We start from the raw sequence: 15,088 nt of genomic DNA on the forward strand, positions 1-15,088 counted from the left end.
CTTGGTAATTAATCAATGGATTATCTTCATACTTGGACAAAACAACCTTTTGGTCAAGACCTTCTTAACGGTTGAAATGATCTTGAGCTTTAAATGACCTTGACCCTCAAGGTCAGACCTTGACCCTCAAGGTCAGACCTTGACCCTCAAGGTCAGATTATTGAATGTCAGTTGAATTGTCATAATTTTGTTATTTATGTACAGATTTGATTTATATGTGGACAAAACAACACTTGTGACCAAACGAACATGTTGTATATATAATTTAATTATAAATAGGCTAGAATCACTGTAAAGTGTATTGAAACTGAGGGGCGTGGGTTCAAACCCCAGAAGGGACAACTTTTTTTTTCTTTCTTTTTTTTCTTTTTAACATTTTTTATTAATCTCTCAGATCCCTAATGGAAGAAAAAAGTGTTTTATTTTAATTATATAATTTTTGTAGTTATTTATTTACTAAATAATGCCAAATTTAATAGCAAATATGATACCAGATATTTTCAAAGTTTAATAAAATAAAAACTACACGGTAAAAGTATTTATATTTTGCAAGACCAAACAATATACATTTTAGAAAATTTAGGCAAACTTTGAAAACAGCCCCTCATTGTGGAAAATTTTAGGGTTATTTCAAAAAAGACTTTTACACATGGAAATGGTCAAATAAGTGTTAAAAGTGGGTGGGGTAGGGTTACATTTTTATACATATTTAAAACATTTCGTTTAAAAGCAATCATTTTGCTTGATTAATTTGTTACCTAAATGTCATTATTTGTTTCTTAACAATGAGCAATATACCTTAATGTACTGTAATGCAACAGGAACAGGACACTTAAGTCTTCTAGACACTTCATCCCCCAAAATTATGAGAATACAAGTTTTAAAATATTGTAACTTCTTTTAATTAAAAAAAAATGTAAGTGTTCTGAACCACCTGAAAAATTGACATCTGAGACAAATTTGAGATTATATGTGTACCGCTACGTTTTAGTGGTCGTTAACCGTCGCCGAGCCGGGAAGCAGTCATTTGTCAACAAATAATGGCGGATAGTGGAAAGTACGTCATTCGTTAAAATTGATGATTTATGTACATTATTGTTAACGATTCCAGTAAAATCATATCAGAAGTAAAGATCAGTTAGGGTTGAATATTTCTAGAGATTTATACAAATGCACACTCTTTCATTTTAAGTATATAATGAATTTAATTTTCTTTGTCAGTGAATAATTTATTTCGGATAGCAACTACTGTCCTGAGACAGAGAAGAAAGTTCTGCATTGTAAAATTTAGGGAACATGACAATACCCCGCGGGTAAAAGCAATCCCATCAAAGAATAAAATTGTGATCAAAATCCCTGCCATTATGCCAAAAATTACCCCCCCCCCCCCTTAACTTTTTTATGTAAATTTCATTGGAGGGCTGTCTACTTTATTACCAGTTATATCAATGGGAGAACTTGCATCTGCAGTGTTATGTTTAGATGTGAGTGCTTTGCCAAAGATTGTTGCTCAGTCACGCATATGGTAATTTTTCTGGTTGCAAGGGTAAACAAACAAACGCATACACAAACTCCAGGAGAGCTTTAGTTCTAGTATTCTTGCATATCAGACAGGATTATCTACCTTTTTGGCGGTGCTAGAAAACCCTGTCTAACACCCCCCATGTAAGACAAGTTGCGTGCTTCAAATGACGTCATTGCCGCGCCTTTTATGAATGAATTGCGTTCTATGGATGACATCATTTTATGTTATGAATGAAGTTTGTAGGTTCATACGCTACTATAAGAAAAAAGTGCGTAATGAAAATATCAGTATATTTCTGTTCCGAGGATAAATGACATTTAATATGCAAGAAATAGAATCAAACACTGGCTGCCGGTACAGACGGGAATATCTAGCTCTCGGGTAACTGTTTTGCGGAAACTCGGCAGAGCCTCGTTACCGTCGTAATCAGCTACGCTCGAGCTAGATATTCCGGTCTGTACCGGCAGCCTGTGTAAGATTCTTATACTCATTCACTCGGTAGCTCAGTTCCTAAATTATATTGGAACTTAACCATGTCCAGCCTTTCCCCATCCTAATTCAATGCAGGAAGTCAATAATACAATGAATTAAAATAATCACTCAAAAATAGTTGGCTACATTCCTATTATTTCTTGTCATGCATTTACCAATTAGATAAGCTGTGTTATTTTGGCATATAATTGACAGGCTGACCCATTGATTGTAGTGTTAAGATCATCATTAATTGATACAATTTTTAAAAAAAAAATAAGATAAACTTTCAAAACATTACTTTAAGACCATTTAATTTTAAATACAAAAGGACTTCTTAATATAAAACCTTATGCCAGTTATTACCACAGACACAAAGATACCATTTCACATCAATCAACAAGAGAACCTTTTCAGTGACGTTTCACCTTACATAATACTAGAGGCAAATAAAAGGCCTCTTCCAAACTTTATGCAGTTTTCCCAAGTCAAGTCAATTTTATTTATAAGTCGGAATCATATAACAATAAATACGACTTATATGTGCTAAATAAAAGGTTTTATTTTACAACAGCTTTTCAGTTTCCAAGTAAGCAATATTTAGTGATCATTTTCCCCAAAATTAAGAGGCAACGACATTTTACCAATTAAGTGAGTAAACTGACTATCTTATTGGAAGAAATGATAAAATATTGTTTATCTCCAGTTGCTAGTTGCATTATATTATGTCCCAGTTCATTTTTTTACAATTTCCGTTTAAAGATACTTACGTCTGGAGTTTGTTTCTTTAATTTACTGGTACATGTATATATGTAGTATTTTGAGAAGAGGAAAATATATGATGTTCCAGATCATATCATAATTAAAATCATGCCAGTATCTCATAATGTGAGTTGCCAATTATGCAGTAAAATTGAAAGACCACACAAATTGTGCATTAGTAGACTGAAATAGTTTGTTTTTTCCTCAAATGTAAAACTCCAAGATGTGTCAGACAGCTGTTTCTTGGGTTTATATTTTTTCCTGGTAAATGAGTTATCATACAGGTACATTTAGTGATACTTTGAGGAAGCCTAAAGAGAATCTCATTTCATGTGGATCTCAAACCCATAACCTCTAGATTTGCAGTTTGGTGCTCTACTATTAAACTACTAATTGTACCATTCGCTCCACCAAAATGTAATTATTTATTTAAGAAAACTATGCTTTTAACATCATGATAGAATTGATATATCTGAAATTTATCTAATGATTATTTATATGTTTACAGTAATTCAGATGGAAGTGGCGGTGGATGGTGGGGGAGCTTTATTGCTTCTGCTAAAGAAAAGGTAAGACAAGTCACTCTAACATTGTTAAATTTGTATTATGAAATAGTTAAAGAAATTAAAATATTAAATGATAAAAGTATAGAGCCTGGTTACATCACAAATATGTGAAGACAGTACTCACCAGGTTTCACAGGACGTTTAATTATCAGATATTGTATTATACAAATGTATATTATTGTTTACAAATTCATCAAGTTGTATACATTTTACATCACATGGATACCTATTATATGAAGTTTTACATATTGGACACATTGTATGATAAATTCTAATACAAGAGTTTATAATTTCCCATAAAAATTAATATGTTGCTTTGATGTAACTATGATCAATTCACAATTACAATTACAATTTATTTTATATGTATTTATATTCAAAGGCTTAGAATCAATAGTGAAATTTTTCTCATCTTTTTCAGTATTGCTTTATTGAATTAATTAAGCTGAATATAGATTATACCAGAATTGTGATAAAAGCACCAAGCTTATCAATGTATTTCTGGATTGATTAAATATGGCAAATATCTGAACAACATAAAACAGATATTGTTAATCATTACAGTCTGGGAAAGTATATGAGATGGTGAGCAATGATTTATCAGAATTTACCAACACCATGCAAGCTGACACGAAACAGGTGGTAGAGAAAACAAAAGAAACATTAAAGGTATTTCCATGCTGCTTTTATTTTGTACGTTGCCTATGAGTCAACCTGATTTTGTGAAGTTCTCTTGTTAACAATATCAATAATTTGAAAAGGTGTGTTTGTGCAATACATTTGTAATTTGAAAAGGTACGTTTGTGAACATGCTTGGAGATATTTCTATGATTTTTATTTAAATGCTTGCAAAATATCTAGAATATAGCCTTCCTTATTCTATAGAAGCATGATTTAATTGCTCCATATATAGATGTAGATATAAAGTTGTCAATGAAAATATCCTTTCATTTTATATTCACTAGAAAGCTTTAATATATTCATTGATGCTAAGTAGGGAAATGTTCTTTACCTTTTGCATTTGATGACACCCATTCATTTTGAAGTCATGAGGTCATTACCATAAAAGTGATAGCATCGTAATATTAAATATGCAACTGTTGTTTTCTGTTTGCATTTTGTAGACTAGCGCAGAGGGTTCTGATAACCTGAATGCTACAGATAAAATGAAGCAAAGTTTTCACAGTCTGATGTCCGGTATCACTAGGGTGCTTACAGTAGAGCCCGAAGATACATCTCCTCCCAAAAAGTCTGTGTCACAACCAGGTACTGGCATATTTGATAGGGCCAAGGTAAGTTATTTAAGATACACACTTGTATTTTAAAAGTAAATTGTCTTCAAAAATATACAGAAAAATTATATCAACAATAACATACTGCTCATTTAGGATAATCATAGAGTGACAAGGCAGTTGTGTCCAGTATAATGGTGTTAAACTATTGTGGTACTGTTAGACAAGTTATTCGTCCAGCAGGATTTGCAATTATTGAAACACATACCAACTGTCTGCATAGAACAGGTGGTTCACTTGTTATCTTTTCAAATTTCTAGTTGCAATGCAATGTTTTGGACTGTATTCTTCTCTTTTTTTAATACAAAATTGACAATTTAATAATCTTTTGTGTATTTTTGTTTTGTTTCTTTCTTGTAAAGACTCTAGAAGAGTTTGTTTGTTTTATATTTTTATGCATTTTTCTTATGTTTTCTTTATAAATTTTCTTATTTCTCATTTTTGTTGTAAAAAAAAAGCATTATATTGCATTACATCTATTTGATTTTGTCATTTACAAGATGCCTGTATTACACAATGAAGAATATTTTGTCATTCTGGTAATTTTTATTAATTTTACTATCAAAAGTCAATGTATTTTAAGCCATATCTAGCAAGTCGGTGCGACCATATACTCAAAGGAATGCATAATCATGTATGTACACACATTGCATTAACTATAGATTAGTTGGCACATACTTGTGCACTGTACTTATACTATTTGTACTAAACACTTAGCTGGACAATAATTCATTGTTACCGAATATATTTTTATGTAGTTTAATATTTAGACAATATAACAAAGCTACATAAACTTAGGTATGGCGTTTAAATTTACATCTGATGTAAAGTTGGAAAAAGATTGAAAGAAATGAGAACTTGTGAAACAGGAGCTCATGACAAAATGTTTGATCTTATGCAATCCCAATGAATTTACAAAGTTTGTCATCCATTTATTTGTAAATCTACTGTTATATTTGCTTCTTTTAGACTCTTATCTTTTCATACATTGGTTTTAAACTTTTTTGTACACATGAAATGAAACATCAACATCACATTATCATAGAAAGACAGTAAATGGAAGATTTTTAGCTTAATAATTCAAGAATAGTAGACTCTCCTATTTATCGCAGCTTTGGCATACAACATAGTTTTGCTGTTTCATATCTCATAATCAGTTGAAGATACTCACTTGAAAGCACATGCCTTTAGTTAAGTAATTGTAGGTCAATGTCCAAGACCTGTAACTCTAGTGGGAAGTTTTACTAAATTGTAGCCCTTTTTAGCTCACCTGTCACAAAGTGACAGGGTGAGCTTTTGTGATCGCTTTTCGTCCGGCGTCCGTCCGTCCGTCCGTCCGTCGTCCGTCCGTCGTCCGTAAACTTTTACTTTAAATGACATCTCCTCATAAACCACTTGGCCAATTTCATCCAAACTTCACAGGAATGTTCCTTTGGTGGTCAGCTTTAAAAATTGTTCAAAGAATTTAATTCCATGCAGAACTCTGGTTGCCATGGCAACCGAAAGAAAAAACTTAAAATATCTTCTTTTAAAAAACCCAAAGAGGTAGAGCTTAGATATTTGGCATGAAACATCTTCTAGTCAGTGTCTACCAAGTTTGTTCAAATAAAAGCCCTGGGGTCAAAATTGGCCCCGCCCCAGGGGGTCATTGATTTTCACATATATGCATATAGTAAAACATTAAAAAATCTTCTTTTAAAGAACCCAAAGAGCTAGAGCTAAGATATTTAGCATGAAACATCCTCTAATGGGTGTCTACCAAGTTTGTTCAAATAAAAGCCCTGGGGTTAAAATTGGCCCCGCCCCAGGGGGTCATTGATTTACCCTATATGCATATAGTAAAATCTTAAAAAATCTTCTTTTAAAAAACCCAAAGAGGTAGAGCTAAGATATTTGGCATGAAACATCTTCTAGTCAGTGTCTACCAAGTTTGTTCAAATAAAAGCCCTAGGGTCAAAATTGGCCCTGCCCCAGGGGGTCATTGATTTTCCCTATATGCATTTAGTAAAACCTTAAAAAATCTTCTTTTAAAGAACCCAAAGAGCTAGAGCTAAGATATTTAGCATGAAACATCCTCTAATGGGTGTCTACCAAGTTTGTTCAAATAAAAGCCCTGGGGTCAAATTTGGCCCCGCCCCAGGGGGTCATTGATTTACCCTATATGCATATAGTAAAAACTTAAAAAATCTTCTTTTAAAAAACCCAAAGAGCTAGAGGTTAGATATTAAGCATGAAACCTCTTCTAGTGGGTGTCTAACAAGTTTGTTCAAATAAAAGCCCTGGGGTCAAAATTGGCCCCGCCCCAGGGGGTCATTGTTTTTCCTTTTATGTATATAGTTAAAACATAAAAAATCTTCTTTTAAAAAATCTTAAAAGCTAGAGCTAAGATATTTAGCATGAAACATCTTCTAATGGGTGTCTACCATTTTTGTTAAATTTAGGGCCCTGGGGTTAAAAAATTGGCCCCGCCCCGGGATCATTGATTTTCCTTTTATGTATATAGTAAAAACTGAAAAAATGTTCTGTTAAAAAGCCCAAAGAGATAGAGTTTAGATATTAAGCATGAATTATCTTCTAGTGAGTGTTTACCAAGTTTGTTCAAATAAAAGCCCTGGGGACAAAATTGGCCCGCACAGAGGGGGTGGGTCATTGTTTTTCACTATATGTGTTTAGTAAAAACTTACAAATTTTCTTAGAGCTAGAGCTTAGATATTTATCATGAAACATCCTCTAATTGGTGTTCCACAAGTTTGTTCAAATAAAAGCCCCTGGGTTAAAATTAGCCCCGCCCCGGGGGCCTATATACAGGTGAGCGATTTCAGGGCCATCATGGCCCTCTTGTTATATTTAGTTTATCCAAAGCTTTTGCATATCATGTAAAGTGTTCATTTGAAACCTCTCAAAATGCTTCTGCGTCATAATTGTAGGTCAAGTATTGAAAATAGTCAAGTGAGCTTGTGCAGAAGCTCTGGTTTATTTTGTAGTATCATGTTGAGTTTTACAAAAAGTAGTTGTGAAGTTTGGCATTGAACAATGTCTCAGTAAAATTGCAAACTTCATATTTTATGTGAACATTTGCTTTAAAATGAGTGTAAAAGAAAGGAATAAATGCACTGAAGGCATGTTTGTTTAAGAATGATTAGGAAAATATTAACTATTTTTGATTAAAGTCATTTTTGAAGTTTTAGTTATAAAGTGAAGTTAAGATACTTTGTCAGAAGATGCAGAAGATGCAGAAAAAAAATCCAAGTACAGTTGTCAAAGACTTTTGTTGCAATGTGTATAAAACATGACACTATCTGTGTATTTGATTTCAATGCATTCTTCTTGATAATATTCATGTTTTAAATTAATGCATATAGGGTAAATTTCATATTTTATATTAAAGGCAAGGCTGCGAGCTATCCAGGTAGATACAGGTACCTACCTACAAGAACCAAGTGGACCTTCAGAAAAGTATGCTGATTGGCTGAAAACATTTGACCTTGACACACATAAAGGTGATATCTCTGAACTTCTTGTAACTATGGTGGAAGTGAGGTCATTATATACTTCACTGGTAAGCATGTTTTTACTTATGCATCCACTGAAAAAGTGGAGAGTAGGAATATTTCCCATAGCCAGTAGATAAATGGAAACTTGCTATAACAGCATTTGCTATATCTGAAGTTTACTGTATTACTTACTAAAATAAAACTTGACTGTAATGAAATATGTATCAGTATGTACATATGCCACTGTGATAGCACATGAAGCCAGAGCATGTGTACACATTACTAGTTATTTCTTTCAAGTGACTTCTTCCTGACACCTCACTACCTGGAAAAGAAAGCATGAGCTATATTACAGATACAAATGTAATAACATTAGTTCAGTCTGTTGACCAGTGTTTTCTGTTAGTATGCCATTATAGATAGATGGAAGTTTCTATGTGAACTTTTATTTGAAAAACAAATCAAGTAATTTTTAAATTAGAATAAAGAGTAAAAATGAAAAATATCTAACTTCAGTAAACAATTATTAAGGTTTTAATATTTGGAGAAATATGAAGATGTTTGGCTTAGTTCTATAATTCTTGAAATATGACTCTAAAAGTTTAGATATAAAATAGGTGCCATCTGAAGTGTCACACCAGGATTTTTGGAGGAGATATTTTTACAAGGTTCATCAGCTGAAGATGGATGAAGAAAGAAAACAGGCACTGATGAAGAGAGCAGAGAGAGTAGATGTGAAAGAAGATACAATAGACTGGGATGATGAAGGTATGTTAGACATGATTAAAGTTGAGGATGGGTTAGAAAAAAGTCTCAATTAACTTACATGATGAGGGTAGATCAGAACAAAAATCATACATTTGTGATTGATTTACATGATAAGGGTAGGTTATAAAGAAATCATAATTGATGTAATGGTGAGAGTAGAACAGACTAACATGATTGATGTTCAGAAAGAAGTCATAATTGACAGTGTATTTGAATGTATACATGAATTAGAAAGGAATAATAACAGACTGTGATAATGACTGTAGGCTACAGAATGTTGAATAAAACAAAATTATGTGAAATTTGTTTTTTACTTTAAGTAAGACTCTTTTAGAAAGTTATGATGTATATGACACTGTGAAATGTTTTTGAGTTGGATGAAATGTGAATGTATAATGCAGAAACTTGACATTATGGTTTTAATATATAAAAAGTTTGTAAATTATATTTCTTTCTAGGATGCTTATTACTCAAATTATTGTGCAGTTCAGCTCTTCTGAATGGGAATTTTTAGAATGGGAAATAAGTTTGTACTCACTTAATCTGTAATATTTTCTATAAATTTGAATGTCAAACACATCCATCAATCTGTCTATTAATATTTTTGATAAAGGGTTGTCAACTATTTGTATTCATTGAATTATCATTATTAAAGTAACTGAGGACAAATGAATTTTGTTACACATTATTTGCTCATATTAGATGTGTCTTGGTATATAACTGTCAACAAAGTTATCAGATATCTGGCTATCTTTCCTTGTGCTTTACATTTTATTTCAAGAAGAATCATGGAGTGGTGATGAAGATGCTACAACTAAGGAAAAGTCATCTCAAAATGAAACAAAAGAAGACCAAGAATCAAGATTGCATCCGGAAAATTCTACAACTGTACAAAAAGATAAACCTATTGAAGATGAAAAAACTCAAAAATCTGACTCCATTGTTAATGAACAAAAACTTCCTGCTCAACCAGCAGTTGATGGTGGACCAAATGAAGTAAAATTAAAACAAGATACTAATGCGGAAAGTACAAAAACTGAACCAGTTAAAGAGGAAACAATCCCTATTCTTGAACAAACAGAAAAAGTTATATCAGAAGGGTTAAAGCATATAACAGAAACTGTTAAGACAATGGTAACAGGGACTGATAAAGAGTCCGATAATTCATGTGATAAACAAGATGTAACCAAGTCTGACAGTGCAACAGAAAAGCCATCACAAACTGTTGACAATACTCGAGAAGATGTAAAACAAGAATTAGAGAATATACAACAAAAAGAAATCAGTGCAAATAAAGACAGTGGATCATGTGATACAAAAACTGTAACAAAGGAAAACAGTGAATTGAAGACTAAGGTTAAAGGTGATATGATTGTTGTTGGAGATAGAATTTCTCCCTGTTCCGAGTCAAGTGATGCTAAAGGTAATTATAACACAAGTTTTCATTAATACGATAAAGTTATTTCTCTAACTATAAAGATAATGTGATGCTTTATGTAAATATAAATGCAGTTTTCCTATATATAATGCGTTAAAGTTATTTGTCTTAAGGCATAATCTGATGTTATTTCACATTATGCTTTCAAAGTTATGTCTTCAATTTAAAATAAAGGGAAAATGTGATGCTAATGGTAATTATAAGATACTTTTCATTTATATTATGTGTTTCATAAACTTAAGGTATAATGTTGGTCAGATTGAGCAAAAGTTTAAATAGTGTTTTTTTTATTCTCATTGAGTTTGATAATATTATTGGCTAAGCTTGTCAGGCAATGACAGTATAAGCTCATAGATTACAAACACATTAATTGATATAACACCAGTAATGATGGTGTGACCTGGAAGCAGACTCATATGATTTCATAAAGCTTTAAGCCTTATTTAAATGACAGTGGAAAAATATAGGGTTAAATTTATTTTGAAATTTATTATGCCCCCACAGAGTAGGAGCATATAGCGTTGCACTTGTCTGTCCGTACGTCTGTCCGCACTACCGAATAAGGATAGTGGGCCATCTAACTGTAAACAGAACAAAAGAGAACAATAGAGTTCATTCCGTAACAATAGAGTAAGGGGCCATTGGCCCTCTATTAAACAATAAAAAATAACAAAAGAAATGGCCCCTTATTCCATTTCGGCCGGACGTCCGTCCGTCCGTACGTCTCGAAATCTTGTGAATGCAACTCCTCTTAAACCGGATGGCAGATTTTGCTTAAACTTTCAGGGATGAACAACCTTTATATGTAGATGGCAGTAAAGGAAGGAATTTTCGCTGCGACCAAATTTAACAGAATTATGGCCCTTTGTTGATTTTTTCACTATATACTATGTAGAAATTTTGTGAACGCAACTCCTCTTAAACCGGATGGCAGATTTTGCTTAAACTCACAGGGATGATCAACCTTAATATGTAGATGGTGGTAAAGGAAGGAGTTTTCGCTGCGACCAAATTTAACAGAATTATGGCCCTTTGGTGATTTTTTCACTATATACTATGTAGAAATTTTGTGAACGCAACTCCTCTTAAACCGGATGGCATATTTTGCTTAAACTTCCAGGTATGAACAACCTTAATGTGTAGATGGTAGTAAAGGAAGGAATTTTTGCTGCGACCAAATTTAACAGAATTGTGGCCCTTTGTTGATTTTTTCACTATATACCATATAGAAATTTTGTGAACGCAAATCCTCTTAAACCGAATGGCAGATTTTGCTTAAACTTTCAGGGATGAACAACCTTAATGTGTAAATGGTAGTAAAGGAAGGAATTTTTGCTGCAACCAAATTTAACAGAATTATGGCCCTTTGTTGATTTTTTCACTATATACCATATGATATAGAAATTTTGTGAACGCAACTCCTCTTAAACCGGATGGTAGATTTTGCTTAAATTTCCAGAGATGAACAACCTTAATGTGTAGATGGTAGTTAAGGAAGGAATTTTTGCTGCGACCAAATTTAACAGAATTATGGCCCTTTGTTGATTTTTTCACTATATACCATATATATGTTGTCAGTGGGGGCATCCGTGTCCTTTGGACACAGTTCTAGTTTTTTATAGCCTTGTGCATACATGTATCTGTATTAGGCAGTATATAAAAATGAATTTAATGGTGGTCTTAAGTGAACATTTCTGTAATTTTAGAATCTAGTAATGATGATTGGGAGCAAGATTTTGATGTTGATGTCACACCAGAGGATTTAGCTGCTGCCAGTGAACTTGCCCAGAAAATGAACATTTCTGCTTCTGATTATAGTAAAATAACAGGAGAAGAGGTTTGTCATTGACCATATCTTTTTAAGAATGTAACAATGCTATACATGTGTTGTTTTTATTCACCAAGAATAAGGGTAGTATATTAAAATACTCAATGCAACTTTGTGTCATGAATGGCAAGGTAGATCAAGATGGATCTTCATTTTTCTCCTTGACTCTCTTGATAAACTAGAAAGCAAAGCACTGGATGACTTGTATTTACCAAAGAATCGGTATACCATATTCTTGCAGGATATATGGTTTTAACATCTGCAAATGGGGTGGAATTGACAATAGCTTGCATTAACCACTGCTGTCCATTAACAGGGTTAAATCTGAGTCTGAACATTTTTAGTTTTACAGTGCTTGGTTATGTTTAAGGTTTTCCACGACTCTTGTTTTTCCTTTTCAGGAAGATGATTGGGAAAATTGGGACTAAAGTTATCATAGTGCTTATACAAGTGTAAAGGAAAATGGGACTAAGATCATCATGGATTCATGCTGTCATACGGTTAACTGGCTAAATACTTTGTTGATTACAGAAAATTTGATTAGTTCATCATAGTTCATATTTCAGTTGGAATCACAGTCATTTTGAATGCAAAGTAACATGGACATTACATCATCTTGATGAACATACTAGCTACAATGGAAAAATTAGGACCAAATATACTTTGGGATTTGATACATCATATATATAAAACTTGTGGTGGATTTGTTACATTAGTATGGTCCCATTATCATCCTCACTAAATCTTTTAAACTGGGTCTTGCTAAACGTATTGATTAGGTTATTTGTTATCTTGGTTATTAAAATATATTTTTTATATGACATGGCGTACAATGAGGCAGGCAGGGGAAAGATGTGGTCAGGATGTCTGCATGTCAAGGATAATGGTTGCAAGTCCTACTCTGATCACAACCATGTTTCCTCATATAATACTGGTTAGTTCCAGGAAACTGACTGTAGTAATACAGATAAGCTTCAAGCTTTGAATTTATAAGTTCAAGCAAGTGACACAAATGCAGTATGCAAAATCTAGGATTCTCACAAAGAATAAAAGGTCTTTGTTGATACTTGTATCAAAAACTTGATTTTTGGCTTAAATAATGAATATATTTTATGACTAATGGAATTTACTTGTCAACTATGACAAACCTAACTCGTAAGAGTTGTGAAATTCTGACTTAAAACAGAAATATGTTATAATTATTGACTATACAACTAAATAAATGGAACTGAGTAAGTCTCATCTTTTATCATGTTAAACCATGTGTGTTGCTATAGAAATAGGAATAAACATATTAATAGATTTAAAATGTCATGTTCAACATTAATTCCAAACTTATGCAAATATTAATCATTTGTGGGAATTTACTGATAGACATATTTTAATTTTGCAATTGAAATAGGTAAGTTATGTATTTTGTTGAAGTTTTGTTGTTTTTAATTCTATGTTGAGAATATTGTTTGAAGGTGATGTGGCCTATATGAGATAACACTGTGAACATTAATGAAAATAAATTTAACCAAGTGAACTCCAAGTTCCACAGTTAAATATGATTGTTTGAACTGATTTATTAGTATGTAAGGAACTAAAGTAGTTATATGTTCAATTTGTTGTATTTTTTGTTCTTTATTTATTTGCTTTTGTAAATAGAATATACATGTATTGGGTTTAACACCAGAATTATAGGATATATATATTTACATATAGTGATATACATGCAATACTCTGCTTTATGACATTAACTTACACATGAACAGGTCTTTTCCTGTTTATTAACATGTTAGTTATGTGATAAAATTTTCATTTTCAAAGACACCAACTATATTGTAATTACCACAAAGAAGCAAAGAGATTTGTAATATTTTCTGAATATATGTGCTATTGATGAATATGATGCTTGCAAACTGTTATATAGTCTTATTTAGGAGAAGGGTAAACTAGTCTGCAAGAGCAACAGAAAGGACAGAAAAGTTTTTCCTTTGATGTACCGGTATACTCTAGCTTCTGCCTTCCTATTATGTTACCCCTTGTAGTATATCTAGTTCCTGTTATAGTTATATTTCACCCAGTGCTATATTGTTATTGAGTTAAAAGGTATATAAATTTTTGATAATATTCTGAAAAATGTCTGGGAAAAAAGGCTGTCATGTCATGCATACATGTTTTTAATTACATTTCAACCAACTTTAAGCACCAATGTAAGAGAATATTTCATACTTCTTATTCTTACATTTGCTTTTGTTAACAATTAAAATTGTCATGTGAAATACTAGTATATTGTCACTTAACTTGAAGTGGTGTCATGGCCGAGTGGTTAACACTACAGACTTATTTGAAGCAATCTTAGGATCACTAGCTGTATGGGTTCAAACCCTGTCATGGGCAAGCATATTACTGGAACAAGTCAAGAGTACTGTATATGTATTTGCTATTAGCTTCTTACACAATTGAAGAAAACAAACAAAAACTTCTGTATAAACTATCAATTAATATTAATGCATAATTTTTTTGTTCCCGTAAGGCCTTTAGAATATGCTTGAAAAAATACGACTGTATTATAACTATATAAATTATATGGAAAGGTAAAAAATAAAAATGGAATCTACTTTATGTCTTGTTTTTCTTTCACTATCTCATACACTGTGTTATGAAGTCAGATTAAAAACACCACAATGTCTCCAAGAGCATACTAAATTATAAGGGATTATCTATTAGGTAATCTTCCTGATTTATGTCATCTTATACTTTTTAGGAAAGCCAAGTTGGCTTGTTGAAGACCCTGGTCAAATCTTGCTGTTATTGGATATGTATACTAAAATGCATGAGAAGTGGTAAATTATATATTTCCCCATAGTGAATGGTTCATATCATTTACTGATCATTGACCTTTTACATCTGGACCACACACAGTAACAGGAGTATAGACTCGTTTTGTAAATCCGAG

At 32.4% G+C, this 15,088-nt stretch overlaps 1 protein-coding gene across 2 annotated transcripts; it reads left to right on the plus strand.

The window, feature by feature from the left end:
- Positions 1 to 1,003: 1,003 nt before the first annotated feature.
- Positions 1,004 to 14,749, plus strand: LOC132730897 (BSD domain-containing protein 1-like). 2 transcript variants are annotated; one of them, XM_060716980.1, is made up of 9 exons: positions 1,004 to 1,057; positions 3,267 to 3,327; positions 3,889 to 3,993; positions 4,449 to 4,616; positions 8,005 to 8,175; positions 8,728 to 8,878; positions 9,660 to 10,301; positions 12,023 to 12,153; positions 12,546 to 14,749. In XM_060716980.1, exons 1-9 carry the CDS (start codon positions 1,041 to 1,043, stop codon positions 12,570 to 12,572), a joined length of 1,473 nt encoding a protein of 490 aa, XP_060572963.1. In that variant the 5' UTR covers positions 1,004 to 1,040; the 3' UTR covers positions 12,573 to 14,749. The 2 variants fall into 2 exon arrangements, with proteins under 2 accessions (XP_060572963.1, XP_060572964.1); XM_060716981.1 differs by having other exon boundaries at positions 9,663 to 10,301.
- Positions 14,750 to 15,088: the final 339 nt, after the last annotated feature.

This window comes from Ruditapes philippinarum, unplaced genomic scaffold, assembly GCF_026571515.1.
Source record: "Ruditapes philippinarum isolate M1 unplaced genomic scaffold, ASM2657151v2 ctg752_1_1_1_1, whole genome shotgun sequence".
In the NCBI taxonomy this organism is placed as follows: domain Eukaryota; kingdom Metazoa; phylum Mollusca; class Bivalvia; order Venerida; family Veneridae; genus Ruditapes; species Ruditapes philippinarum.